The sequence below is a fragment of the Fundulus heteroclitus genome, chromosome 4 (assembly GCF_011125445.2).
Source record: "Fundulus heteroclitus isolate FHET01 chromosome 4, MU-UCD_Fhet_4.1, whole genome shotgun sequence".
Taxonomy (NCBI): domain Eukaryota; kingdom Metazoa; phylum Chordata; class Actinopteri; order Cyprinodontiformes; family Fundulidae; genus Fundulus; species Fundulus heteroclitus.
In genome coordinates this window covers 31,963,378-31,989,862 of record NC_046364.1, presented here as the reverse complement: position 1 = coordinate 31,989,862, position 26,485 = coordinate 31,963,378, and the positions used below count along the sequence as shown (strand labels likewise).

The window sequence follows — 26,485 nt, the reverse complement described above, 5'->3', positions numbered from 1 at the left end:
GGAAGGAAGTGATGACATGTTACAGACTGAATATGTCTTCGGGATCATCTGTAGTACCACTAACTACTGTATGTGGAACAAGGTGAGAGCTAAAGAAGTACCCATAAATCTGAAAAGTTTAAAACAAAAGGGAAATAATAGAAAACTAATAGTGGCAGAGGCAGCAGTCTGAACTATAAGGGCAGTTTATTTCAAAAAGCAGTGCGCCGAAGTTTGGATGTATGTAGGCCAGATGAAAGGTTCGTAGAAGAAGAAAACTTACAGTTGGGATATTACAACCAACAATTTGGCTCCTACTAACTCCAGGAACAACATCCATAATTTCTGTGTAAAAAAAAAGGTGCACTTCCAGGCAATGCAATGTCAGAGTGCCAGTACCTAAAACTGGAATCAGAGCTCCCTTAAGCTTTTATGTGCCACACTTGGGTTCAAATGGTAGTGTATGAGTACATTTTTCCAATGTGTTTACAGTCATATTTTTGGCTTGAGCACTTATCCAGCTCAGGTTGCACAGGTGCACACACAGATACGCAGTCTCACGACCTCTAAAGCTTTAAAAACCTGAGATTGCATGTGATGCAGAATGGCACTGGAATCAAGGTACACTCTCCTTTAGTCGTAATCATGAGCTTCTGTGTGTGTTGCAGCCTCCTGCCAAAGAATATTGCTGTCAGGTGTCATTGGGTGTTACTCATTGTGTGGAAGGATTTTGGCATCCCCCAAACATAAAAAGTAGGAGGAGGGTGACAGGTGCTACAGTATTAGGGGACTTACTGTTGCAAAGAAAGATGAGGAAATTAAGACGTGCACATAAATGTGCATTAGCTTATGTGTAAGTAAGCCTTGTTCTACTTATCCTGGCATACAGGCCCATAATGCATCTCTCATGTCTTTGAAGTGAAACACTCAGGGCTACAAGTAAAGCCTGCTGGACATGATGCCAGTCTCTCTCACAAGGGCTTACTGGCAATCCATCTCTTTTAATGATGAGAGAAAAGCCACAAGGTTTTTAAAGTCTTTAGCATGATTCATCCACGGATCAAAGCTTGAAACCTCATAGCAATGTGTTTTTTTTTTCATCCCATAAATCATTTCTTTGAGTTGCCAGGCTTTGTAATTTGGCCGCTAGGTTAGGGCCTCTTAATTTATTCTAAGCCTTTGAGAAGACCATTTTTTTCCTTAATCATTTGAGCAACCACTCTGTCCCCTCCCACAAATGTGAAGAAGAAAACAATAACAGCAGGCCTACTTTGAATTCAGGCTTGTTCTACCATCGATAAAGCCTTCAGTCAATACCAATGGCCTTCTTTAAAAGCATACCTTGGAATTTGGCAGAAACTTACCCTGGTAGGTCAGTCTGAACCCCGGTCTGTTCTCTGAGTGGTCACTATAGAAGTGGATGATTGTCAAGTGTGTAGTGCTCATCAGTGGTGGTGGAATCTGTGAGCCCGTGAACTGACCAATGAGAGCAGAGCTGTGCTGAGGTCCAGCACGAACTTCAAGAAAGTCATGGTTGTCCTCTGAGGAGAAGTTTTGGAACTGAATATGGGCTCCTGGAGAACAAATTAATAAAAAATAAAAAACATCTACACACAATGCCTGATAACATCAAATAAAGTGTGTCAGCTCCCTTATTCAGGAGTCATCACATTACAACTTGTGCACAGACTTGGCAGAATTTTTACACCCGGGTCTCCCCCATCAATGCAGATTTAACCTACTTTACCACGGGGGGACTGATAACTTAAAAAAAAAATGTAAAAAACAAATACTAATGTTCATGAATAAATTTACATGGCAGGTGACTTAAATTGTATGGCTCTAATAGAAAACAGCAGGCATCTTAATGTTACACAGATAACTGTGTAACAAAACAATAAAGTAATTCAAAATATAAATGTATATGCTTCACTTAAGAATTCTCATTTGCTCCTTCAGTTTTTATCACAACAAAAAATAATTTTTCTCTTTTTTTTATTTCTGCCACCAAGACTATAATGTTTCCTAGAGTTTGCTGTACTCTATAGTAGGCTTATTATCAATGGGGCAAACTAAAATCTCTGTCGCCAACTCATATATAAGGAAAATCCAGTGGAGGATTTGCCCTAAAAAAGCATGTCTATGTTTTAAAGCTAAGCCAGTAAATGTACCTCAAATCACACATTGTTTTTAGAAATATTCTTTCATCCCAAAATGCAGGACTCACCATATCCAGCTGGCAGGGTGATTTGCCAGGTGCAGTCCAGGTTGCCAGGATAGTTGCCAGGAAAACCTGGACTGAGGATGACACCACTCATCTCAGACAGGACCCCACCGCAGCGTGCTGGCAATCAGTGCACATAAAACACATTGTTAACAAATTTGCAATATACACTAGAGATTGCTTCTTTGATCTTTGACAAATTCAAACATCAATGAACTGAGAAAAGTTTCAAAAGTCCTAAAATGTATACTGAAAAACTAGAATTAAAAAAATAGGGCCTGTCAGGTCACACCGTTAATTTCATCCAGATGTGTGAACAAGGATTTTAGCAGGACACATCCAGCATGAGCTTTTGGAAGGGACTGAATAATTCAAACCTAAACACAAATTTGAGCTGAACAAAGATTAGGAACATTTACTTTCCAAAGTGCAAATTATGTTGGTGCTTGTAACCATCATACACTACTACTCTTCTGATGGCTGAACCCATGTCTTTGTTTCAAAAACTTTATTTTACGCTTAGAAATCTACAAACAAAATAAATGTCAGGATACAATATAATAATTCTTTACAAATATTGCACCATGAATCTCAAAAAGAAGACTAATAAAGTTGTGTTACATCAACCTATAGTGGGTAGTCACTCCCCATAAAAGTGGTTTTATTTTACTGAGGTAGCCGTACAGAAGTCTTAAGTCTACCTATTATTTCTATCTTCCTACAATATAACATTAAGTAAAGCTCATGCCTGCAGGACATATTTTCCTTCCCAAAGCAGAAATCATTTATAAGGCAATTTAGAAAACAATAAGATGTGTTTGTGTGTATTTGTGCAATACCTATGCAAAGAGGTGGTGGGTAGTTCCAACGACGCACAGTCCCAGGCATGCAGGAAATGTGTGAACGGCCCTGAAAAGGATTAGATAGTGTCTTACAGTGGTTAAATTAAAATACTGTGAGAGATGCTAGTGTAGTTTTATCATTAATACATTTATTTTTTTTGTTCATAGCACATTTAATTACAGCTGAAAGGGGATATTTGCATACACTTTATGAAAAAACTTGTTATCTATCTTTCCCTCACTGACATTAAGTCAGACTAAACGTCACTTGTATTAGGGAAGTTGGAATTACCAAAATATTTAAATTTGCTGAATCCCAAAATCCTGATACTATTCTTTTAAGGCTGGTTCACACAGCAATATTTTAAAATAATCAGCCAATTTTCAAAGCCTGAGAGACACAATCTACTGATAAAGAAATCGAAGATAAAAACAGGTTTGCTTGTACAGTGTGTAGTGTCCGGTAAACAGCAAGCACAACACACCAAAACACAAGCAGGAAATTATGCAAAATCTCTCAAGATCAAAACAAGAATTCAGAGAAAATAAACATGGACAATAAGGAAGAACAATGCCGATAGTTTATAAACAAATTTTAGCATGGTCTACATTTGCTGCACTATGATATGGAGATGAGCTGGGTTTTTTTTCTCCTCTCGGTGTTTCCTTCACCTTAGTTTCTGATTGGCTACATGTCACATTCAACAGGCTGCCTGCTCGTTTGTTCTCGGGGACACCACACAAGCTAATCGATCGGGGCAAGTCAATCCAACATGTTGAATATCCCTGATTTGAGGTTGGAGCGGTCCCGACATTCCACTGAGTTGACCCGATCACTCTTAACACACCACACATGGCATAACACAATCTAGTTATTCTGCTGTGTGAACCAGTCTTTACAAGCTTCTCACAATAGTTTGTTGGAATTTTGGCCCATTCTCCCCAAACAGAACTGCTGTGGCTGAGTCAGGTTTTTATGCTGCCTTGCTCACACAATGCTTTTACACAGTTGTTTGAATTGATTAATGTAGCTCCGTCAGGCATCTGGAGATCTTTTCAATGGATGAACCAGATATGTGTCCGCAATTATCTTTTAGATTTTCCCATTTTGAAACACAAGCTACTAACGTGTTTGGGTTGACAGGAAATGGGGAGCAATGCCATAAGGACATTTAAAAACAACAAAGAATTTCAAAATAAATTTTAAAATAAACCCGTCGACAATGATTTGCTGCCAAAACAGGAGAACTGTGCGTTTGATTTTTTTTTTTTTTTTTTTTTTTGGTACCAGTTAAAAGGCGAGCAGCAGTATTTTGGATTAGATGTAATTGTAATTGTAATTGAAAGTGTAATTCTCACACTTTTACACTGTGAAAGTGTGAGAATTGTAGGAATTTGCCCCAAGAAATGTAGGCAATAGGTAAGCTCGACTATGAAAGGTAAAATGTCTGCAGAGAGTTCTGTCACAGTCCCATTATGCATGCAGTATGCCCGAGTATGTGGGAGCCTTGATAAATCTATTGACATCCTTGATTTCTGTGATGCCTATAATTAGTTTGTCTGCAGAGATTGCAATGTACTCACACCAATGTTTGTACAATATAATAACTGATGCATATAACAAAAGTCAAAGGTTTTGTGTGCATGCTGAGTGATCATTACCTGCAGTGTGTAACCAGGTTCACAGCTGAAGGCTACCACCTCATTAACCATATATCTGTCTCCTGTTTTAATGCTGTTTGCTGGGATCATTGGTTCAGGACAAGTGGTGAGCCCGACCGCTACAACAAAACAGAAAAAAAACATTTTTAAAACCAACAAAAAAACAACAACAACAATGAACTGTTTTCATTTATTGTCCCAAATATAAATTGTATTGTTACTTTTTGTTTCTAAACACTGCTAAGCCCCTGGTTAAAAAAACAATGACTTGAAAAAGTAAATTTGACCATTTCAACATTAAAATCCAAACGTACAGTCCTAACTTTAGAGTCAACAAAAGCATTTTGCTATGTATTTACACAGCAGGAAAAAAAAAACACACTATTGCATTTCTTCATTCACTGGAATGTGACCCTTTTCTCAAAACCTGAATTATTTGTAACACATTTTCATAGACTTCTAGTTTACATTTATGCCACATGCTTATATGATCTCTTAATCAGCTTCTAAACAAACTAATGAAAAAATAATGCATCTATTTGTAAGAATTTTATGTTTGGACAACCTCCCAAGTATAAAAAAAAGTCCAGATTTTTATTTTTTTTTTATTTTTATTTTTTTTATTTTTTTATATATACGCTAACTCCATTTTGGATTTGACAAGTACCATTGAGAATAAAATCCAAAATGCATAAACATAAGTTATGATGATACTTTGGCTGTAATTTATTCCCAGCACAAAAAAGGTTAAACACATCCTTAAACACATCATCACGACAGATGACCCTTTATCAAAAAGCATCTGTATGCTTTTCTGTGTGAGTTGACGTGTGTTTATGTATGTGGAAATATCTGCAGGAGACTGCCCAAGAGCAGTTACCTTGACAACAGATGGGTTGAAAAAGGAAGGAAGGAAGGAAGGAAGGAAGGAAGGAAGGAAGGAAGGAAGGAAGGAAGGAAGGAAGGAAGGAAGGAAGGATAAACAAGGGAAAGCTTGTGTGTGTCATGGTTGTGTGACTTGTCATGTTGGTTCATTATCTACTTTCCTACTAGCAAAAGGCTATGAGCCACCTGTGCCCATACACACATATGTGCACACGTGTGCACATCCAAGTTGCCTGTAGCACCCCTGAATGACATTTGTGAGTGTGCGTGCATGAGTGATTTCTACATGCGTCTGCTTACTGAGGTGGAGTGAGAGGGCCTTTATTTTTTTAAAGCCAGTCTAAGTGGGAAAGCTGCATGATGCTTAACACACACACACACACACACACACACACACACACACACACACACACACACGTGCGCAAGTACATACACACACACACTTAGTGTATTATTAGGCCGAGCATCAGTGGGCTGTCATGACAACTGATCAACAAAACTATTCCATTTGGCTGACCATCTTTCTCTCTCCTCTGCCAACACACGGTGCGGCCATTTCCTCACTGTTTGACAGGGTTTATGCACAGTAAACCACTGACAGTACCACAAAACATCCCAACAGGACCACTCCACTACTGCTAAACATTTGCAGCAGTTAAGCCTAACTGACTGGATTTACTACACGTCGGTTTTAGCTTGTGAGATGACAGATAAGCAAGACAGACATTTCCCTTCATCCTTTTGAACACAAGTCCCTTTGGTTAGTTTAAAATGTGTTAAGCATCATTGCCAGAATCATTCACATCTCTAAAGATGAAACATCCACAATTATCTGCAGTGCAGAAAACAAACATAGTACTGTCTTGGATGTGAACTGAAATTAACAATCCTTTCAGGGTGAACTAACTTGAATTGTTTACTCAAAATCTCAGACAATTGAAAGTTGACAAATCTCTGAAAATGTGTGTTTAACGAAAAAAACAAACTAAAATTGTTGGTCAAGATGTCTGTAAAGAATCTCTTTAACAGGTTTGGATTGCTTTCTTTGCAGTTGTTGAAGTAGATATTTTCAAAAAAAAGTAACAGCTTTTAAATTCAAGAAATGATTTATGATGGTGTCACATGTACCTGATTTTCAGTCAACCCAATAATGCATGTAACTGCTGCCATTTTGAGACTTTAAGCAACTCTCATATTTCTCTAGCCCCCTTAATGAATCATAAATTATATTTTTAATATTTAGTATGTATGGTTTAGCGCAAATTAATCATATTTATTCATTCCATAGTAGATATAAAGGTTTTGTCCAACCAAATGTTTGTTTCTGACAGAAAAAGTAGAGGAACATCTTTCAAAACACAATAAAGAGTATAGATTATTAGTTTTGAGAATAAGTAATTAAATTATTTTATGTAGATTTGTGTGTTGAAAATAACGTATGCCTTTCGCAATAGTCAATTGAAAAACACTAATGTAACTGCAATCAAGCCATTGTCATGATCGCTGACCAGCTTTTTGCATATTTTTAGTGTTTTTGACCATTTACCTTGCTTCAAGTGTTTGATTTTGGAAGATATACTTGCCAGCACCAAAATCTTTAGCACCCTCTACAGATCTAGACAATCCAATCCAACTTCATTGACAAAGCACTTTAAAATTTCCCAAGGACCAAAGTGCTGTACAGTAAAAAACAGGGTAAAAAAATAATAAAAACAATAACACAGACTCAAAGACATTAATTAGATAGTACAATAAAAGCAATATATATATATATATATATATATATATATATATATATATATATATATATATATATATATATATATATATATATATAAAACAAAATGTGAACTTCAAAAGTCTAATAAAAATAACTTAACCTCACAGGCTAAAATCAACATTTCACATAGTGTCAAAAGCCAAGGCAAAGAGATTAGTTTTAAGAAGCAATTTAAAGCACAATTTAGTTTTGGGCACATCAAGGAGAAACTGATTAGCTGATCTAAGAGGGCGGGTGCATACAGGTGCAGCAGCTCAGAGAGAAAAGAAGGAGCAAGCCCATTCAAAGACTTAAAAACAAATAAAATTACTTTAAAATTAATCCTAAAATGTACAGGGAGCCAGTGGAGTGAGGCTAAAATAGGGGTAATGTGCTCATATTTGCGAGTGCCAGACGAAAGATGTGCCGTTGCATTTTGCACTCTCTGGAGTTGGGCAACGCAGGGGCCACTAACACCCACATAAAGTGCATTACAGTAATCTAGCCGAGTAGTGATAAAGGCGTGGATTTACTGTCTCTAGATTTTGTTTGGAAAGAATGTGCTTTATTTTGGCCAACTGCCTTAAATGAAAAAAGCTTGTCTTTACAACTGCTCTAATCTGGCTGTCAAATTTAACATCGGCATCCACTTTAACACCAAGGTCTGTGGTGATTGACTTCTTGTACTGGGCTTGGTAACGTAGCTCAATGAAGGGGAGTCTCAGCTGTGCTGTTAAAAACCATGACCTTAGTCTTACTCTCATTGAACTTTAAGAAATTGAGGGTTATCTAAGCCTTTAAGTCTTCAAGACATTTTAGCAACAGGTGAGAAGATTTCCCTTCAGTCTTCCTTAGTGGAATATAAATTTGGCTTCCATCAGCATAACAATGGAAACAAACACAGTGCTTCCTCATTATAGAGCCAAGCAGAAAGCACATAATGGAAACAAAATAAGAAGCCCTAAAACTGAGCCCTGTGGCATCCCACATAAGAAAGGAGCAGAGGATGATGTATGATTGCCAAGAGAAACACAGAAAGTTTTCTAGATATAATCCATCTTAACCAATCCATCGGAGTATTCCAAATGCGGCTGGTCTACTGCAGGGGTCACCAACCTTTTTGAAATTGAGAGCTTATTCATTGGTGTTGTGTCATACGAAGGACTACCAGTACTGACCTTTGAACTAGAAGAGATCAAAGGTCAGTATGTAAGTGTTTGTAAAATAAACATATTTTCCATCCTTTGTTATATATCTTTTAAAATCTATATAAATGCTATTGTGAATAAACAGGAAGAGTAACGGAATAAAATACAGTTTTAGATGCAGCTCACTGGCGGGTTGTGCTTTTTTAGAACAGGCTCGTGGGCTCCACATGTGGTCATCAGGGGCTACTTGGTGCCCTTGAGCACCATGTTGGTGACCCCTGATCTACTGTATCAAAAGCAGCAGTTAAGTCCAAAAGAACAAGAATCACACAGTCTCCAGAATCTGTATGTAGAAAAATATCATTAGAAAACCATAAAAGAGCCGATTCGGTGCTGTGTAAAGTTTTAAAACCAGATTGGAAAACCTATAAAATATTGTGCTCTTTCAAAAAAGGCCATCAGTTAATCATAAACCACCTTCTCAATAATTTTAGAAATGTAGGGTAGCTTAGAAATCGGCCTATAGTGAGAAAGAATTGTCTGATCAAGAGCAGATGTTTTTAAATTACGGTTGAACAACAGTGTTTTTTACATTTTTGGGAAATGCATTGTATGGAGAGCCAGCAGGCTTTAAACAACCAGCAATAGTATTTAAAGAAGACAGAGTCACAGGCTTAAATTGGTTAAAAATAACTGAGCGAGTAACAGAGACTGATGGTTCATAACCAGAAAATGAAATACAAGCTCTAGTTGAAGTAATCTTTTCAATGAAGAAATTAAGAAATGTTTCACAAACAGCAGGGAATGTATCAATCACATTATTCTGGGGCACATTAAGAACACCGTTGATAGTCCTGAACAAAACACGAGGATTGTGAGGTTTGCTTGGATGATATCTGAGAAATGCTTTTTTGTTTAGCGTTTTTCACAGATGTTTGATAATTACACCAGCAGTCCTTTAATAACTGAAATGCTACCTGCAGTTTGTCTTTTTTCCACCTACGCTCAGCTCGACGGCATTCATGTCTGAGTGTACATGTCTGGAGATTTAGCCAAGGCCCAGATTCAATTTATCATATTCAAGTCAGGACACAGGCCAAGCCAGACAAAAATGTTACCATTTCTTTCATTCAGAAGAAATTGTTCACAAAATTTAAATATTACTTTAAACCTTAATCTGCCAGGTGTATGAAAAATTTTCAGCTTAAAATGTAAGGGTGCTTTCACACCAGGTGAGTTGATTTGATTAGGGTGAAAGGCTGGAAAAAAAAAACACTTTTAAACTGCACTTTTTTGGCACTAGTGGCCCTTTTATCGAAAGTAGGCTGACAGGAAAGGGGGGGATGACATGCGGCAAAGGACGGCAGGCCTGAGTTGAACCTGGGTAAGCTGTGTCGAGGACTATGGTCACTGTACATCACCTGTTTGCACTACCCCTGCATCGCCCCAAACTACACTTTTGGAAGAAAGTCCAACCAAACCAACTGGAAAATGGGAAACTATCACAAGGTGTGAAAAAAAAAAAAACACTCCGATTACTAATTCCAATTTGAATTAGATTTCTGAAAGTTTGTCCTAGTTAGTATTCACCTGTACGCAATGTTTTTTCATAGATGCGAAATCAGTATTTGAGGATAGGTCGAGCTGCACACCCTGCACTCAGAAATGTTAATTGTGACTTAATTTGCCCGAGGGTCTAAATGTTAATTGTGGATAGGGAAGATGCTTTTCTGGATGTTTAAAATGCAATTTTTTTTCATCTGTGCAAAGTTGATTGCTGGATATCTGGTTCAAAGCTCGTTTCTGTACAATACAATTTTAAATAGGGGTGTAAAAATACACATATTTGCACCTAAAATGACCGATACAGCCCTGTTGGTTCAACACATTAGTGGATTGATGGGATACAACCTTGTTTAAAACCACAAGCTGAATATTTATATGCAGAACAAAGTGTGTAATGCCTCATTCTGTAGTGAATCTTTAAAGAGTTAGACCAAAACAAGATGGAAGGACTGACATCTATCAATAAACTGCTATTTGGGAATATCAAGTTTATCTTTAGTGATGAAACACAGAAGACATTTCCCTCTGTCGTGAACTGGAAAAAATTTATGGTGGAGTGCACCATGTGCAATTCCGGCATAAGTGTTTTTCGTGTGTGACAATCATGCCATTGATCACATGGATGTAGAGAAAAAAAACAGAACAAACCTCTTAAACGAACTACAAAAATACAGACACCATGTAAAGTGTTCACAAGAGACATAAACATATTAACCCGTTGTTTCACAGTTTTATAAGAAGCATACTGTACAGTTCCACTCGCAGCTTTAGGACACTGATCACTGCCTGCTTTAACTTATTCCAACCTACAGGCACAAACTGAAAACCTATAAGCCCTTGGTCAGCTCTGTTAGGATCTGTGGCGTCTCTGCATTTGGGGCCAGTGGTGCCTGGCCCCACCAGATGTCGCTGTGGAGCTCTTTCTTCGGATTTTATAGGCTTGCTTTAACTGCACAGATTGGAGTGTTTTTGAAGCTGCAGCCACAGAATTTAATCTGTCCCTTCCTACACTGGTTTTGGTGAGAAAACTTGCTTGCAAACCAACACCTTATGCACATACAACAACAATAAACCATGGTTCACTTAAAAACTAGGAAAGCTGCGGGAGACCAAAGAGGCATACAGCAGAAAGGATCAGGCCCTGTATAAGCAGGCAATAAACAAACTAGCCAAGAAGATCAGCGCAGCTACCAGAAGCTACAGAGAGAAGCAAAAAAGTAGCTGGTCAACTAATACCAAGCAGCAGTGTGGACGAGATTAGGAACATCACTGCCAACAGAGGCCATCAGAGCACAATATAATGATCCCACAAACTCAACAAGTTTGAAAACCAGCCTACCTGCCTTTCCCACACACAATCCTACAACCACTCCACCCTTACTGAGGAAGATGTAATAAAACTCTTTCAGTTTCAGAAGTCCAGAAAATTTCCTCCTTCTGCCTGATAGCTTACGGTGACTTACTGGGCCCCATCTTCACTCAGATCTTCATCAAGTCTCTGGAGCTGTATGAGCTTCCCAGCATCTTCAGGTGTTCCACTGTCAACCCAGCCCCCAAGCAATTCACCACAGTAGGTTTATATGACTGAAGACCAGTCACTCTGTGGTCATGAAATTCTTTGATTGACTGGTGTTGAAGCATCTGAAAGACATCACATGCACCCAGTTGGACCCCTGTAGTTTACTTACTAGGAAAACAGGTCAGCAGATAATGGCGTCAACTTGGGACTGCACTTTATCCTGCACCATTTTGACCATCCAGGGATGTACACCAGGCTTCCATTTGTGGTCTTCAGCTTGGCTTTCAACACCATCAGCCCAGTAATTATCCACAAGAGGTTCATCCAGCTCATAGCACAGGTGCCCCCCACAGGTGTGTTTACTCCCCACTTCTCTTCTCACAGTACATAAATGGCTGCACCTCAGCATACCGATCTGTGAAGCGCCGTAGGATTGCAGGTAACACCACTTTCATTGAGCTGACCCAGTCCAATAAAAACTCTGTATATAAATAGGAGGTGGAATGGCTCGTCCACCACTGCAGCCAAAACCACCAGGAGCTTGACTCTCTCAAGACTGTGGTGATGACGATGACTCGTGGAAAACACTCTCCACATTGCCTCCTTTTACCATCCTCAACAACATTGTTTGCTGTGTATCATTTCCCATAAAATAATCTATCTTTCCGGTCATTGGCTCTACCCAGTTGTACTACTTTCTTTATACAATTCAACCAAATCTCCAGTCCAAACTTTTAACTTTTTTACGTTTTAGAACCAAATGTTAAACCATCTATGTATAAACAAGGCTGCCAGCTGAACTGAGACTCACATTTCAGGTAAACAGTTTTTTTCTTTTGTTCCACCCCACAGTACGTATGATATTTCATGCTTGCAAAATGAAGCGAGCAATCCAAGGAAATTAACTCAGGTTTAAAGGGACGGTGGCGCAAGAGTTAGAGAGGTCGTTGCTGGTTTGATCCACCGCTCCAACAGTTTTAGACACTTCACCTGCATTGCCTGCTGACGGTGGTCAGAGGGTCTGGTGGTGCCGATTTATGTCTGCCTTGCTTCTGTCAGGCTGCCCCAGCGCGACTGTGGTTACAAACATAGCTCACCACCTCTAGCATGTGAATGTGTGTGTGAATGGGTGAATGACTGATTGCAATCTAAAGCACTTTGGGATCGTTGACCTTGATAAAGTGCTATGCAAGTACAAATTATTTGCCATTTAAAGCACACCAACAGTATAAAACGTAGATATTATATGTTAAATTGCTGTAAATCATACATTGAATAGGTAATTGTAAATAAAAAGAACATTGTGTTACTGAATCAAATCCTTTAACAAGAGACTATTAAGTTATAATATAAATTTTGCATTTCAAGAAGTGGTCTTATTATAATTTGCTAGGACAGGTAGCTGTCCAAACTTTACGCATGCACAACCTGATTATCTGTAATAGCAACCTTTGCTGCAAGTCCAGCTGAAAATGTTCAGGGGTAAATCTCTACCAGCTTTTTAGAGCAAGACACTGAATGTTTCTTTCTTAGAAAAATAGCTAAAGCTCGGACAGATTCTGGGAATTGTCATGTTCAAATCTTGCCATATATCCATATTTAGATTTAGGTCTGGATTTTAACTGGTCTATTCTAATTAATATGACAAAGAATCATCAGTGTAGCTCTTGCTTTGTGTTTAGGGTTGAGAATGGTGTGTTTAAGATGGTGTGCTTAGCATAAAGTGACACTTTTTGTTATACTGGGTGAAATGGTCCTTCCATACTAAGAAGCGTCATTACATTATGTATTCAGAAAAAGGAAAGAAAAAAGAAAAAAACATTAGAGCTCTGTGAAACCTGCAGGCCTGTGAAAATTTTGACCAATCCCTGCCATTCAGTTCGAAAGGCAGGGATTGGTCAGTGGATTAGCCCTGTCCTCACATCCCTCTGTCACTCAAGTTCTTGGGGTATCACCTTATCTCTTGGTTGTCCCACATTCCAATCATTGTGATGCACTCAGGTTACGCCAATGTCCGTGCACATTCCTTGCTAGATTTTGCATGCTTGCTGCGCATGCGTACTTCTAGTGTTTAATGTATCCAGTTAAATTCAGTGTTGGCTGCTCATTGTTGCTCCGCTGCTCTCACCTTAAACTTTGAAAATGGCTGAGGATCACAAGAAGCAAACTGTCTTACAAGTTTATGAGGAGAAGAGAAAGGCCTCAGGAGAAAGAAATATGACAAGAATGTATTTGGGAGATTTTTTCACACGATCCCCATGTGAAGCGGAAGAGCAGGTAAGATGGTACTGCGCATGTGCTGTTATTCATAAAAGGACTTGGGTGTTTCTTACTTAGATTTCTGGAAAAAATCACCAACTCTACCTTTGATATAATCCTTATTCCTAATAAAAACAGATTTTTTTAATTCCGAATCTACAAAGAGTTGGTGCTACAGTACTATTATTTTGGCAGTCAAAAAAAGGAAACAGTTGTAACCCAGGCACTGACTCTAAATCAGTACTGGAACTGCTTTAAAAAAGAGAAAAGAAATGTTTGCAGTCTTGACTTTAATATGGGGGTTGCAAAATTTCTATTCTAAAACTTTCTTAAATGCTTTGAACTCTTAAGTGTGGGTTTGATGATAAAAGCTAAGCTGTGAATCTCAGAATAACCTCATTCAAAAGTACTGTGAGGCAAAAATAAAACATGGTCTTCCAGGTTTTCCTTCCTAGTAATGGCATGTCAGCTCACAGAGATATGCCAAAAACACTGATGTGAATGTGTGCACCCACCTATAAACCTCAACACCACGAAATGCTCATTCATACAAACTAAAACTCTTATATATTCTCATAGAAGGGGACATGCTCATTGATCTAGAAGTGATTCTAAGCTAAAACAAGTACAAAGAACTGAAAAGCACAACTATGCCCTGACAGGTGTGTAAATGTATGACGGTAATGCCCGTGTCTATGCCAGTTTTTGTCTACATAGTTGTCTACCCATGTGCCTTCTTTTTCATCGGATTTATGTGCATGCCTGACACAGGCAGAGGAACGTTGTGTTTGGGTCTGGGCCTACATGAAATTTGTTTGTGTCCCTCCAGGTGAGCAGTGTGTGTGTGTGTGTGTGTGTGTGTGTGTGTGTGTGTGTGTGTGTGTGTGTGTGTGTGTGTGTGTGTGTGTGTGTGTGTGTGTGTGTGTGTGTGTGCCAGAATGCAGCGCTCAGCTTGTGTGTGTGCTCTCGGGCAATACCAGTTCAGGTCACTGACTCTCGTTATTTGATGTCGAAGTTTTGGCAGCAGAATTGTGTGCTTGTGTTTATGTGCATTTCTGGTTAGAAAGTATACAATTTAATAGTTGTGTTCGTTTTACATCATCAAGCATTTCCTCTTTGAACCCAGTCGATCTCCATTAGCTTACTCTTGTATTCCAGGTGAAAGCCTGCTGCCACCACACTGATGTCACTCTGAAAGCGCAGAAGCAGCTGATTGGATGTTGAGTTGAGGAGAGCAGGAGCTGTTGTTCCTGTACAACACACACAAACATACACAGAAACATCATAGTATTGTGCACCACGGGTTTGTCAGTACTAGCAGACAGGCTTAAATTGGAGGCAAGCCTTAAGCCTGTTTGCTGTTGCGATGACCCGGATAACTGAGAATTTACACAGGCATGTGTGGTCAGTACTATTTAGCATTGCTTCGAAAAATTACAATAAGAAAATGTTTTATCAAACAGTTATCTTAAAATTACAAAATGTCTACACTGTCTTGGCTTTGCTTAGCTTTTGTAATAGTAATATTTCTTTTATGTGACTCTTTTTCAGAAGTTTATGCTTTTATGTTATGTTTTGTGTCTTTTGCGCAGTCCCTATATATGTTGCTATTTATGATGCGTCTTTGGCTGTTCTGAAATCTTTCTGGTCATGAAACAACAGATTAATCTTATTACTTCTTAACCCCAGATTGATTAATATTTTGAGTTTTCATGTGGTTCAGTTTTGAGATTTTGCTTGGTTGGGGTAAGGGGTTGTACAGTGTAAATGTCTAAATTTGTAATCATAAAAGTGTTTTATAGCTATAAATGATAAGGTAAAAGTGTTTTTTAATAGCTGTTGAAAATAATTTTTTTTCTTTGAAATCTTTGTGGTAAATACTGTGATAATATGAAATAGTGGGATTTTTGTTAAAATGATCATGCTGTAAAAGTCTTATTGTAACTTATTCATAGTTTACAACCTATATTTATATTGAAAAGAAAGGTTTGAAATGATATCTATAAAAGCTGCACAACACTCCGGACAAGAAGCATTGTAGCATTCTTAATAGAAAAGCTTTATCTGTCACACTAAAGCCACTCTGTGGTCAACATTAGATCAGCATGGTTATAGTGGGCAGCTCCCAGGTGTGTCCTTTATAAAAGGGTACATTCTTGTATGTGTGTGCAAGTGTGTGCATGTGCATGTGTGTGTGGCCCTATAGGTGGTATGTCTTATGTGTGAGAGCTGTGTGACAGGTATCTGCTTGGGGCAGGGCGCAAGGGAAATTCTGCAGGGAAATTGTAAAAGGTTAGATCACAATTCATTAGTGACTATCTTCTTAGTGTCTCTCTCTTTGCCTTTTTTCCATTTATAATCATTATTGTTCACCACTTTATGTTCGAACCATAAACATTTATGCTTTTAGAATTCTTCAACATCTGTGGATGTGCCTCCCTGGTATAGGAATAATCATGTTTCATCCACCATATAGTTTTTTTTTTTTTTTGCATGCAGTCTTTGTAGTTTTATGTATGTGATCTATGTACTTGGGTGGTCATGCTGTCATACCTGAGAAGGATCCCAGTTTTGGAGCTGTCATGTCCCCTCCATCATAGATATCTAGAGAGTCCCAGTTGTGCTCAGTCGCAAACGTCATAACTTGGATCTGACAAGTAAACAATGACAATCACTGAGTAAAACATCTTGCGAGTTTACCAGAATCCTGTATAATTGGTTAATTAAAATTTACATAAAGTTCTATTCAATAAATTAAAATATGCATTCTGATGAGGCTTGTTTGTCAGATAAAAATTATCTATTTGAAAGTAACAATCTTTAAATAGCTAATAAACATACTTTTTTATTAAACCCACATTTCTGTTTTTTAATATTTGTCTGATCTTTTTTTCTAATGTAAATTTCGTGTTCTCATTAGCTGTAGGCAAAAAAGAGAAATACAGAAATAAAGGCATTAAAACATCAGTCTGTGTGTAATGAATCTATATAATGTGTTTCACTTAGTGAATTGAGTTATTGGAATAATGATGTTTTAAGTAATATTCAGATTTACTAATAATGTCTTTACCACTTATAAATGCATGCAGATTTGAGTACCTGTATTCCAGCTCCTTCACTGACATGGATCCTCCACAGACAGTTTAGCGCATTTGGGTAAGGTTCGGGATAGCCAGGAGACAATATTGTACCGCGGCGTTCAGTCAAATTGCCACTGCAGGGAACTAAAATTGAAACATAAAGTATAAGTTTCCTCGCATAAGATGAAGTACGTAGCTTTTAATTATACCAGGCTGGTGGAACATAGCCTAGTACGATTGAAAAAAAATATTTTTTTGAACGGATCAAAACAAAATAGGCATTATTTACATGTTTGCAAAATGGCAGCTCTGAAATTTCACACTTGCACATATTGAGTTTGTTAGAATTGCAGTCAAAATGAAAAGACAACTGCTTTGATTGACTATTGCAATATGATTAATCAGAAGGCAAAAACTACCAAAGGTGTTTTTCCCATTGCTCTTTATATTTTTACTTTTGTTCTTGGAGACAGAACCAGTGTGTGGGCAGACTTCAATCCCTTTCTTTCTTAGCAATACTACTAAAAAAAAAAAAACAATGCTACAATGGTATCAAATATAGTTATCTGAACTGTACAACTAATACCTATTACAATATTGCTATTTAAATAATCTAAAATCTTTTTCAGTACACATATAACAATATACATGTATAAACTATATGATGAAATTAAAATATTTTGGAATAGAGACTAAACTGAAAAGTAAAAAAAAAAAATAAAGCAACACGAGCCACAGTCTCTAATTGGCTGTAATAAAAACAGGCTTTTGGAACAGAAACTGCTGCACAGAAACCTTTGAAACTGATAGTGTGTGATCACAAATAAACCAACAAATATATCAATATACTCATACAGCATACTCTGTCATATAGGTAATCAAGATTTTATGAATTACTTCATTTACATTTGTTGTGAGCTAAGCATTTAACCAGATTATTTTACTTATAAAAAAAAAAGTTTAACTGGTTCTTGGTATACTTTCGCAAACTGATGGATTTTTTTGTGAATTTCTAATTTAATAATTTCATCAAAATCTGATAAGGAATTTTATTTCGGAGCTGCATTGATTTGCTGGTTATCTTCTTATTGCACCGCAGGTTTGATTGCCTCACCTATGCACGTGGGGGTCGATGCATTCCACTGTGCAAGGGCACCTGGTACAGCCTGACATCGAATTGCACTGGATCCTTTCAACAGATAGCCAGGACTGCACTCGAAACGGACAACGGAGCCTGCTGAGAACTCTGAGCCAATTCGTCTGCCATACCGAGGCTCTGGCACAGAGCTGCATTGACTGTCACTTGTTCGAGGCACAGCTATAATTAGGAAATAAGTTCAATTGCATTGAAAGAGAGAAGAGAACAAAGAGAAATGAATGAGTTTGTACAGTTTTCAGGCTTACCTTTATATAAGTACTTTTTACGTACAGTATATACAGGTGTCTCTCTTTAAATTAAATAAACCTAAAGGTAGTTCTGAAAAGAGCTTAAGTTTACTTATTTTATTACTTCTTTAAAGAAAGGTTAAACTCATATTTTATATTTAGTAGTATTAGATTCATAACACGGAAAGTCATGTATTTGGGTGACTGTGGCTTGATGGGTTGAGTAGTTGTCTGGCAATGAGAAGGTTGTCGGTTCAATTCCAGCTTTCCTTTGCCACATGTCGATGTGCCCCTGGGCAAGGCGCTTAACCCCAAGTTGCCTACTGAGCTTCGTCTTGGTGTATAAATGTGTGTGTGTTAGTGAGAGCGATTGGGTGGATGTGGCTATAGTGTACAGTGCTTTGGGTGGTCAGCATGACTGGAAAAGCGCTATAAAAGTTCAGTCCATTTACCATTTATTTCAAGTTATTCCTAGGAAAGACTGCTGACCTAGAGTGTAAGTCTTTAGCATTGCTAAAGAAGTAGACTTCTCAACGAAGACTGTGTCAAAGCATATCAATGGAAAGTTGATTGAAAGTATAAAATTGTTAAGGAATAAGCTGCACAAGCAACAGGGATAGCATCAGCCTTTAAAAGGATTTTAAAACAAAACCAATTGAGAATTTTGGCCAGATTTTGAAGGTAAGAACTGTAGCCAGGTCCAATACTTCATGAGTCACCACACACCAATATATCCAGACGTTTCATTGGATTTTATGTGTGTAAACCCAGTTTAATTTTTATTGGAGAATATTATTTTTTTCTGAGAAAGTGAATTTGGGGTTTTCATTAGCTGTAAGGCAAAATCCACAAATGTACAAAGCTGGAGAACACCCGAAACACATAACGGTGTCTTTACACAATAAAGTGATTTACTTTTTCAACTTAATTACTAAAATACATCTATTTTTCTATGATTTTTCATCTAGTGAGATGTATCAGTATTTAAGTGAGAAAAAAATACCACAGCGTTACCTTGGTAAACGAAATGAAAGCCTTTAGCTGATTGGCCACTCTTGGAATTGAACCGAAGCATGATCTGATTGGATGTTGCCAGTGGCAACGTCTCTCCTGAAATCAATACACACACATGCACATGATTTTCAAATGAAAGTAAAAGCTAAAACCAAATTAAATGTTTTTTTTTAATAAATACAGTTTTTTCAGTTTTAAGCAAAATGTTACACATAAAAAACTGTTTCATGTGAGCATCCATGCACACACACCAGCAGTGGCAGCCTGTTTATGCCAACCCTTTACTGTCTCCACTTAACTGCACTGGTTCATATTAACATTTATAGCAAACATTTACCCTTATTGATAATTTTTTGGTTGAAAATAAAATGCATTGCATACCATCTAGCAGCCACAGAGATTTGTAAGCAAACACAAAGGTAGATAGAGGGAGAAACAGTATCATATGAGGCAAATGTGGCCTGGTGTGGCTGACATTTAGAATCATCATTAGCACAGTCATGATGTGTGTGTAAGTGTGTGTGTGTGTGTGTGCGTGCGTGCGTGCGTGCGTGCGTGCGTGCGTGCGTGCGTGCGGATTTTGTAAGCATGCTTGTGTGTTAATTTGTTTCTGTGCCAAGACAATCAACCAGTTAGGTGGCACAAAGCTTTTTGCCCCTTTGTGTGTCTGTAAGTAAGAATGATATAGATAAATTATTTTCTAAAACCTGCTGTTTTTCATTCTTTTTTCATTCCAAAAGGGAAAACAAAAACTAAAATGAACTTCAAACAAGTCAGGCATTTGAATGCTATTCAATCTGGCCTTTTCCCATGACGCTTATTAAAATGGATTGTAACTGGAAACAAACAGCTTAATTTGCAGAACCACTTCTGAAAAAAAAGATGATCTATTCAGCACTGCACAAAATCAAAAGTGCAGATAATTGCAAAAAGAAGAAGATCTATGCTCTCCAAAACCTATCTATTTACAAATCAATTGTTATTTCTCTCCTATGATCAAAGTATTTGGCATCTAAACAGTATAACAAATCTTTCTAAGCTGCAGTCCTATTCTTTATTGAACACAAAGTAGACATACATATATAGAGCCATGATCTCCAGAGAAGAAAACCTAATGTCACTTCCTTGGATATTTCCCTGCAGTGAGCATGCTTTCAATGACACAGAAACTCACATTTGAAGTAAAACTCAAAAGCAATGGCATCACAGTTTGCCATGAGCAATGTTAATCAATATTTTCTCATATTGCCTTAAAAAAATTGTGATATACATCGATTTTGCAACATCTGTCAGATTTCATCAATGCACTGTGATTCTGTGCAATGACTCAAAGCACTGCCAAGCTTGGATGACTCAAAGTTGGAGGGGATGCAAACCCGTGGAGGGTTCTGCTCCTGTACTGCAGATCATACCATACCACTGAGACTCTCTCAGCTACTGATTTCTTCTTGTAAAGATATCCCGTGATGAAATTCAACCAAATAAATCACTGTCAAATAAATCGGAATAAGAACTGTTGGTGCCCAGTTGTACAGCCCTGAGAACTGTTTTTTTCCCACACACACATTTTCATTAATATCCCCTTTTTAAAGATAAGGAGATATGGAAAATGACAGAAAAAATAAATTTAAAGTGTTAGGATTGAACAGCTGCTTTCCATAATACAATGTTATTCAAATTAAAGTGAGCTTAACAGCAGTTTAACTATACGTTTCATGATACTTTAAACCACATTAAAGTTTCTCAGCTGTGTTTTGATCTAGCACTAGTCAACATACTCACCTGAATGGGATCCAGCCAGGGAGCTGAGCAGTCGAGCATTATCATTGGGTCCATCGAACAGCTCCACTGAGTCATTCATTGCAGTCTGGAAAACAGCAAATTGACCAAAGACCACTGCAAAACAAATACAGGGAATAAAATGAAACTTCCTTCTTACCTTTATCAGAACAACTTTGAATGTCACCATGTTCAGTGCAGCTAATGAAGTACTTACCAAACTGTGGAGAAACAGTGATGTAATAGGAACACAACTGTCTTGCAGTGTAGTTTAAAGGATAGTTTGGGGACAAAACAACACCCTCTGATCCACCATAGTGTCCCCCACACGGAGCTATTCACAGATAAAGAAATAATTACAAAGTGTGTAATTCAAGCCATTCAATCACAATTAGCCAGTTTTAAACCACCCTGGGAAAAAAAGTTTGCCTTTCTCCTCAGATAAACTCTCAGAAAAATAAGTATGCCTCTCCTTTTATGAACAGATGTTTTATTAAAGATATTTGGCAAATGATAAAATGACTTCAGTCCTCTGAAAGTGACAATGGTGAGAGGCAGTTTACCTTGTCTTGTGTGTCTTGCGTGTAATAACATAAGACACAAAAAAAAAATCCTTCTGACGTGTATTATACTGTATTAGCGTCAGATCTGCCCAAAATTCAATATACACACAAAGAAATAGCACTGAATAATTTCTGGGGAAAAGTACTGAAAGAATAAAGTTGAATTAATGAGAATGACCTGCACAGTTTGATCTGTTAGATAAACAGTACATACATCCATGTGACTACTATATACTCTAAATTTGATATTGGTTGCATTCTGAGCTTCAACATCACCTCTTGATGCTACAACAAAGTATTCCTAATACACAAAAGAAAATGTAAGCACAACTTGGTGCCCTTGAATCTAATTGTAAAATATACAGTCTTGGCTAAGCATGAAAACATTTACCGTAACCTTTCAAAACTGGGTGTTCAAACTCAGCTTCGTACTTTGTCCAAGTCAAACTTGGATTAGTGGACTATTTTCATTGGGTTTTAGATATACAATGTCAAAATATTCATCCAGAAATATGAACATAAAACTATAGTTATAAGAAGTTATAAAAGGTTGGTTTAAGCCAATCACAACCACAACAAGAGAAGCAGCTATGTGTGCCTCCTCCTGCGGTTCCATGTTTATTTTGGTTCGGCTGTGAGCTCGGAAGCTCTTGCTTTTGTCACAATAGTATTTCCCACCTCAAACCATAATACTGCAATGTTATTGGCTTAACCAATTTTGGTTCAGTCTCGAACTGTTGAGCTGGGAGCTGGACAATAGATTCTCGTGTGTTTGTGAACACACAAATACCACGAGAATTCAGCTTGCAGGCAAGCTTATACTCTACCTGTTTAAGACCATTTTCTTTTCAACCTCTCTCAATGTATTTTAAAGTTGACAACCTGTTTCTGCAAATCACTACCCTGAATAGCAATAGAAGGGGGTGATGGGGTGGTGCTGGTTGATCCACTTAATTCTGGGAATTCTGGGAACATTTTTTTGTGTAATGGATAATCATGGGGCTGTGAAATTACGCATAAAATTTGATCTTGCAGGCCAAGCAACATTCAGATGACAACTGTGAGTTCTAGATGGCTGTTTTACAAGAACTGGGTTTTTTACGTTTGGTCACACCATATATCATAGAATGGATTCACTTCAACTCACCTGTGTGCATAAACAGACAAGCTGCTATAACAGTTAAATTGTCAATAAGGTGTGAGATTTGTTTCCAAACTTCATAGATCAATTCTGAATATTCTTTTTGTGTTAGTTTTATCTTCAGACTGGCAGATTTAATCAGATAGTTGAAAGTGTAAGAGAAACACCCCCACCTTATCTCATTACTAGTGCAGTGCAAAACTTTTTTACATTGAAATGTGGCAGAAAAACAGCTCAACATCTATTAGATCAAAGTGTCCTTTTTCTAAGAAGCTCCCAACTATAAACAAATGTCGGTATGTGAATGTGATCACAGTGTTAACAAGAAACAGAACTTGGCTCACAGTAGCAGACACATGGAAAATCTAAGGTTAATATATGTAAACAGGTGACGCCTGTCTAAAAACCCTGAGACGTATACTTGCGGCAAATATAGGATTTGAATTTTTTTTAAACTTGAAACTAAATGCACGATTTCTGGTTGGTGTTTTTTTTGTTTCATTTTTTTGCCCAGTGCAATCGAACATGTTGGTACGATCATTCCATTCACCTTTTTTGTTATGTTCTTTTTTGCATGAAGCTAACTATATTTGGTTGCTTAGTTACCCTGTGTAACTAAAACATGTTTGTCACCATTTAAAACCTGGGTCAATGTGGCTCAAAGACTTGGTTAGTCTAAAGTAAAAGATTGCTGCCTTTTGATGACATTGTATAGGTCATGTACACAGTCATGTACACTATCATTATTTTTGCATCTTGCACTCCTTATGTAAAAACTTATACATGTAATTAAACAAAATATGTGCTGTTCCTTCTGGTAGTAGAACACAGATGGTTCTGAAAAAAAGACAGTGTCTCTGGCACTAATAGACAACTGAGGACATAGTTATCTCTAAATCAGATTAATAATTGCACATACTGCACTTGTTTTTTGACAAACCCTGTTTTAAATGGTAATTGTTTCCGAACAAAAAACAGCAGGACAAACATTAACTGACTAAACTTTTGCGGCCAGTACTCAAAAACAGTATGGGATCTCCTGTAGCACTGCAGTGTAATTTCAAAAAGCCTATTAACGTGTACAGTGACTGCAAAACCTATGAGAAACGGGCCTAACTATAGCTCAATTCATCTTTACCATCCCCAAGAGAGCAAGAACTTTTGCCTATGTACAGTATGTTGGTGTGTGCACACTTATGCTCTTAATAAGGCAGAGGTCACTGACATTTATGTAAGTGTCTCTGAAAGTAACCGCGCAAAACAGCTGCAAGAAGCCCATCGGTCAATGTCATCTCTTCCAACACACACAATACACTCTCTCCATGTATTTTTATTCCTCCTTTCCTCACCCTTTCTGGCCTGTGCTCATCTCGTCTTGTTGCGGTTGCTACAGAGGGAACCTCCGCAGGTCAGATCCATTATCCACCGACGTCATTAGCTGTGACCCTTAACAGATTTTAATTATCATCGCCCCTGTGCTTGTTGAAAATGTGAGAGTGTATGAGTTCAAAGTGTGATCGTGCTCTAAGAGACACTGAACAACATTTTGTGAATTAATCTGCTGCCAAAGTCAGGGGGTCTGGCTGTGGTGCTGAGATGTGACGATGTGATCTTTTTGTACAAGATCATAAAGCTTAAATGCTACCAGTTATTAGCTGTGAACATCCCCTTAAACACACCCTTGAGGGTTGCTCTTTCAAGTAAAGACGTCAGCATTTTGGTCTTGTGAAAACCGAGCATGAAAGGCTCAAAAAGTACACCAGAGAGCCCTCAAGCACTTACAGTTTTCACAGTAGGGCATTCGTGAGACCCTGAGGACTTTTCTGTAAGATGTGCCAAGGTCTATGAGACCAGAAGTGTACACATTACAACTGGGTCCATTATCTTAGCCGTTTGCTCAGTGAAATTGTTTCACATTGTGAATCAGAAATTCTTTTGAAACTTCATTTCCACTTTTCCTGTGTACAGTTGTTTCATACTTTTGCCTCTCCCTATTTTGTTCTTGTTTCCTAAAGCGTCACAGTAATAATTTCCATGTCTTACTTCTCTTCCTGATGTTAGACTGTCATATTGATTGAATTTTTTCATTGATTTTTATTGTTCTTTTTTTTTCAAACCCTTGGGTCTAGAGGTCCTGCCTTCATCTACCCACAATTCCCTGGTGGTGCTGCTCTAGGGTTGGGTGTCAGCCTTATCAGAAGCCTTCATCCACATGCTTTGATCACTCACACTCTCTCCTTCAAACACACAGAAATAAATGCAAAAAGGCATGCAAGCCAGTCTCTCGCTCATCTGTACACTTTGATCCACACACATACAAGACTTCTGTGGTCCTACCTTCTGTAGTCCTCCTTACTCACTGCCAATGTATCACATTGTTTGTTCTATTTCCCAAACACAAATGTGTGGAGAAGTAGATGATACACTTGACTTGAATGCTGGTTCTGATTTACCTGTCTTGCTGTGTCTCTCTCCTAGATGAAGCCACTTAAGGAGCCAGTATTGCATTCAACCTTTTACTTTTCTCACACATAGAAAGTACTTCTTGAGTAAAGTACATCAGTGCTTCCGGGCTCTTTTTGCTCTTTTAAGCCTGGTTATGCTTGGGGTTTCTTACTATTAAAGGGGAGTTTTCCTCTCCACTGTTGCTACATGCATGCTCAGTATGAGGAATTGCTGCAAAGTCAAAAACACAATGCAAGTGATTGTCCATTGTAGCATCCAGGAAAAAGCTTTTTAACCAATCTGTTTGGATGATTTGATTGAATTCACTCTGTAAAGTGCCTTGAGATGGCATGTGTGTAAACTGGTGCTGTATAAATAAACTGATTTGACAAAAAGCTCAAAAATATTTCTAATTGTCCAAATTTAAAATCAAGAAACAACCTTTTACATATTATAATCACAAAATTGATGATGAATTAATATTAGCCTAGAGACGCTAGACCTAAAATTTGTGAATAAGCTGTAAGTGGAACGTATGCACAACACAAACTATTCATTTTAAAAATTAAACATATTGACATGCTGTCATTGGTCGAATTGACTAGATCCCATAATGTAATAGTTTGTAGAACCAACTTTAAGAGTAATAACAGAATGACTTAATTTCAGTCATCACTGTGGACGTATTATGATGAAATTTTCTTTACTATGCAGTTGCAGTTTGTTGAGGTTTGCAGCCATTATATACAATGTTCTCAACTTCACATCACAGAACTGGGTTGAAGTCTGGATTTTGACTGGGACAGTGCAACATCTGTAGATTTGCTGTGTGCATTAAATTGTTATTACAAAATTAGTTTACGAAAAGCAATCTTTAGAATTAATAATCCAAGATTTTTCTCGAGAATATTAATTTATACGAAGGAGTCCATAATAAACTTAATATCACTTCAAGGAGTCCTTGTTTAGTAGCTCAGTCCAAACACTCTATTGTGAATTAATGTTTAACATCTCTGCTTTGATCTCATTTGTCCAAATAGCATTATTATGGAAGTCTGGCAGTTAATGCAGATGCAACTTGCTACACCTAAGACCATGTATCCATCCATTGTTTTCTGCTTATTCAAGATTGGGTTGGAGGGGTAAAAGGTCCAGGAGAAAAGCCCAGTCATCCCTTTCCCGAATAAACTCTCCAGGTCATAGGGTATGCCAAGTCAGAATGTAAATAATGTCC

The 26,485-nt window shown here is 37.7% G+C and overlaps 1 protein-coding gene across 1 annotated transcript in view; it reads right to left on the bottom strand.

The window, feature by feature from the left end:
• Positions 1-26,485, bottom strand: part of LOC105919706 (CUB and sushi domain-containing protein 1) — a 201,299-nt gene that overhangs the window by 78,200 nt on the left and 96,614 nt on the right. The window contains exons 23-33 of the mRNA XM_036136395.1: positions 21,320-21,436; positions 21,106-21,219; positions 19,324-19,419; positions 18,038-18,241; positions 16,943-17,067; positions 16,397-16,493; positions 14,989-15,093; positions 4,708-4,826; positions 3,043-3,112; positions 2,207-2,323; positions 1,344-1,553 (exon numbers count right to left, since the gene is read on the bottom strand). Coding sequence (XP_035992288.1) covers positions 1,344-1,553; positions 2,207-2,323; positions 3,043-3,112; positions 4,708-4,826; positions 14,989-15,093; positions 16,397-16,493; positions 16,943-17,067; positions 18,038-18,241; positions 19,324-19,419; positions 21,106-21,219; positions 21,320-21,436 — 1,374 coding nt within the window. The remainder of the gene's footprint in view (positions 1-1,343; positions 1,554-2,206; positions 2,324-3,042; positions 3,113-4,707; positions 4,827-14,988; positions 15,094-16,396; positions 16,494-16,942; positions 17,068-18,037; positions 18,242-19,323; positions 19,420-21,105; positions 21,220-21,319; positions 21,437-26,485) is intronic.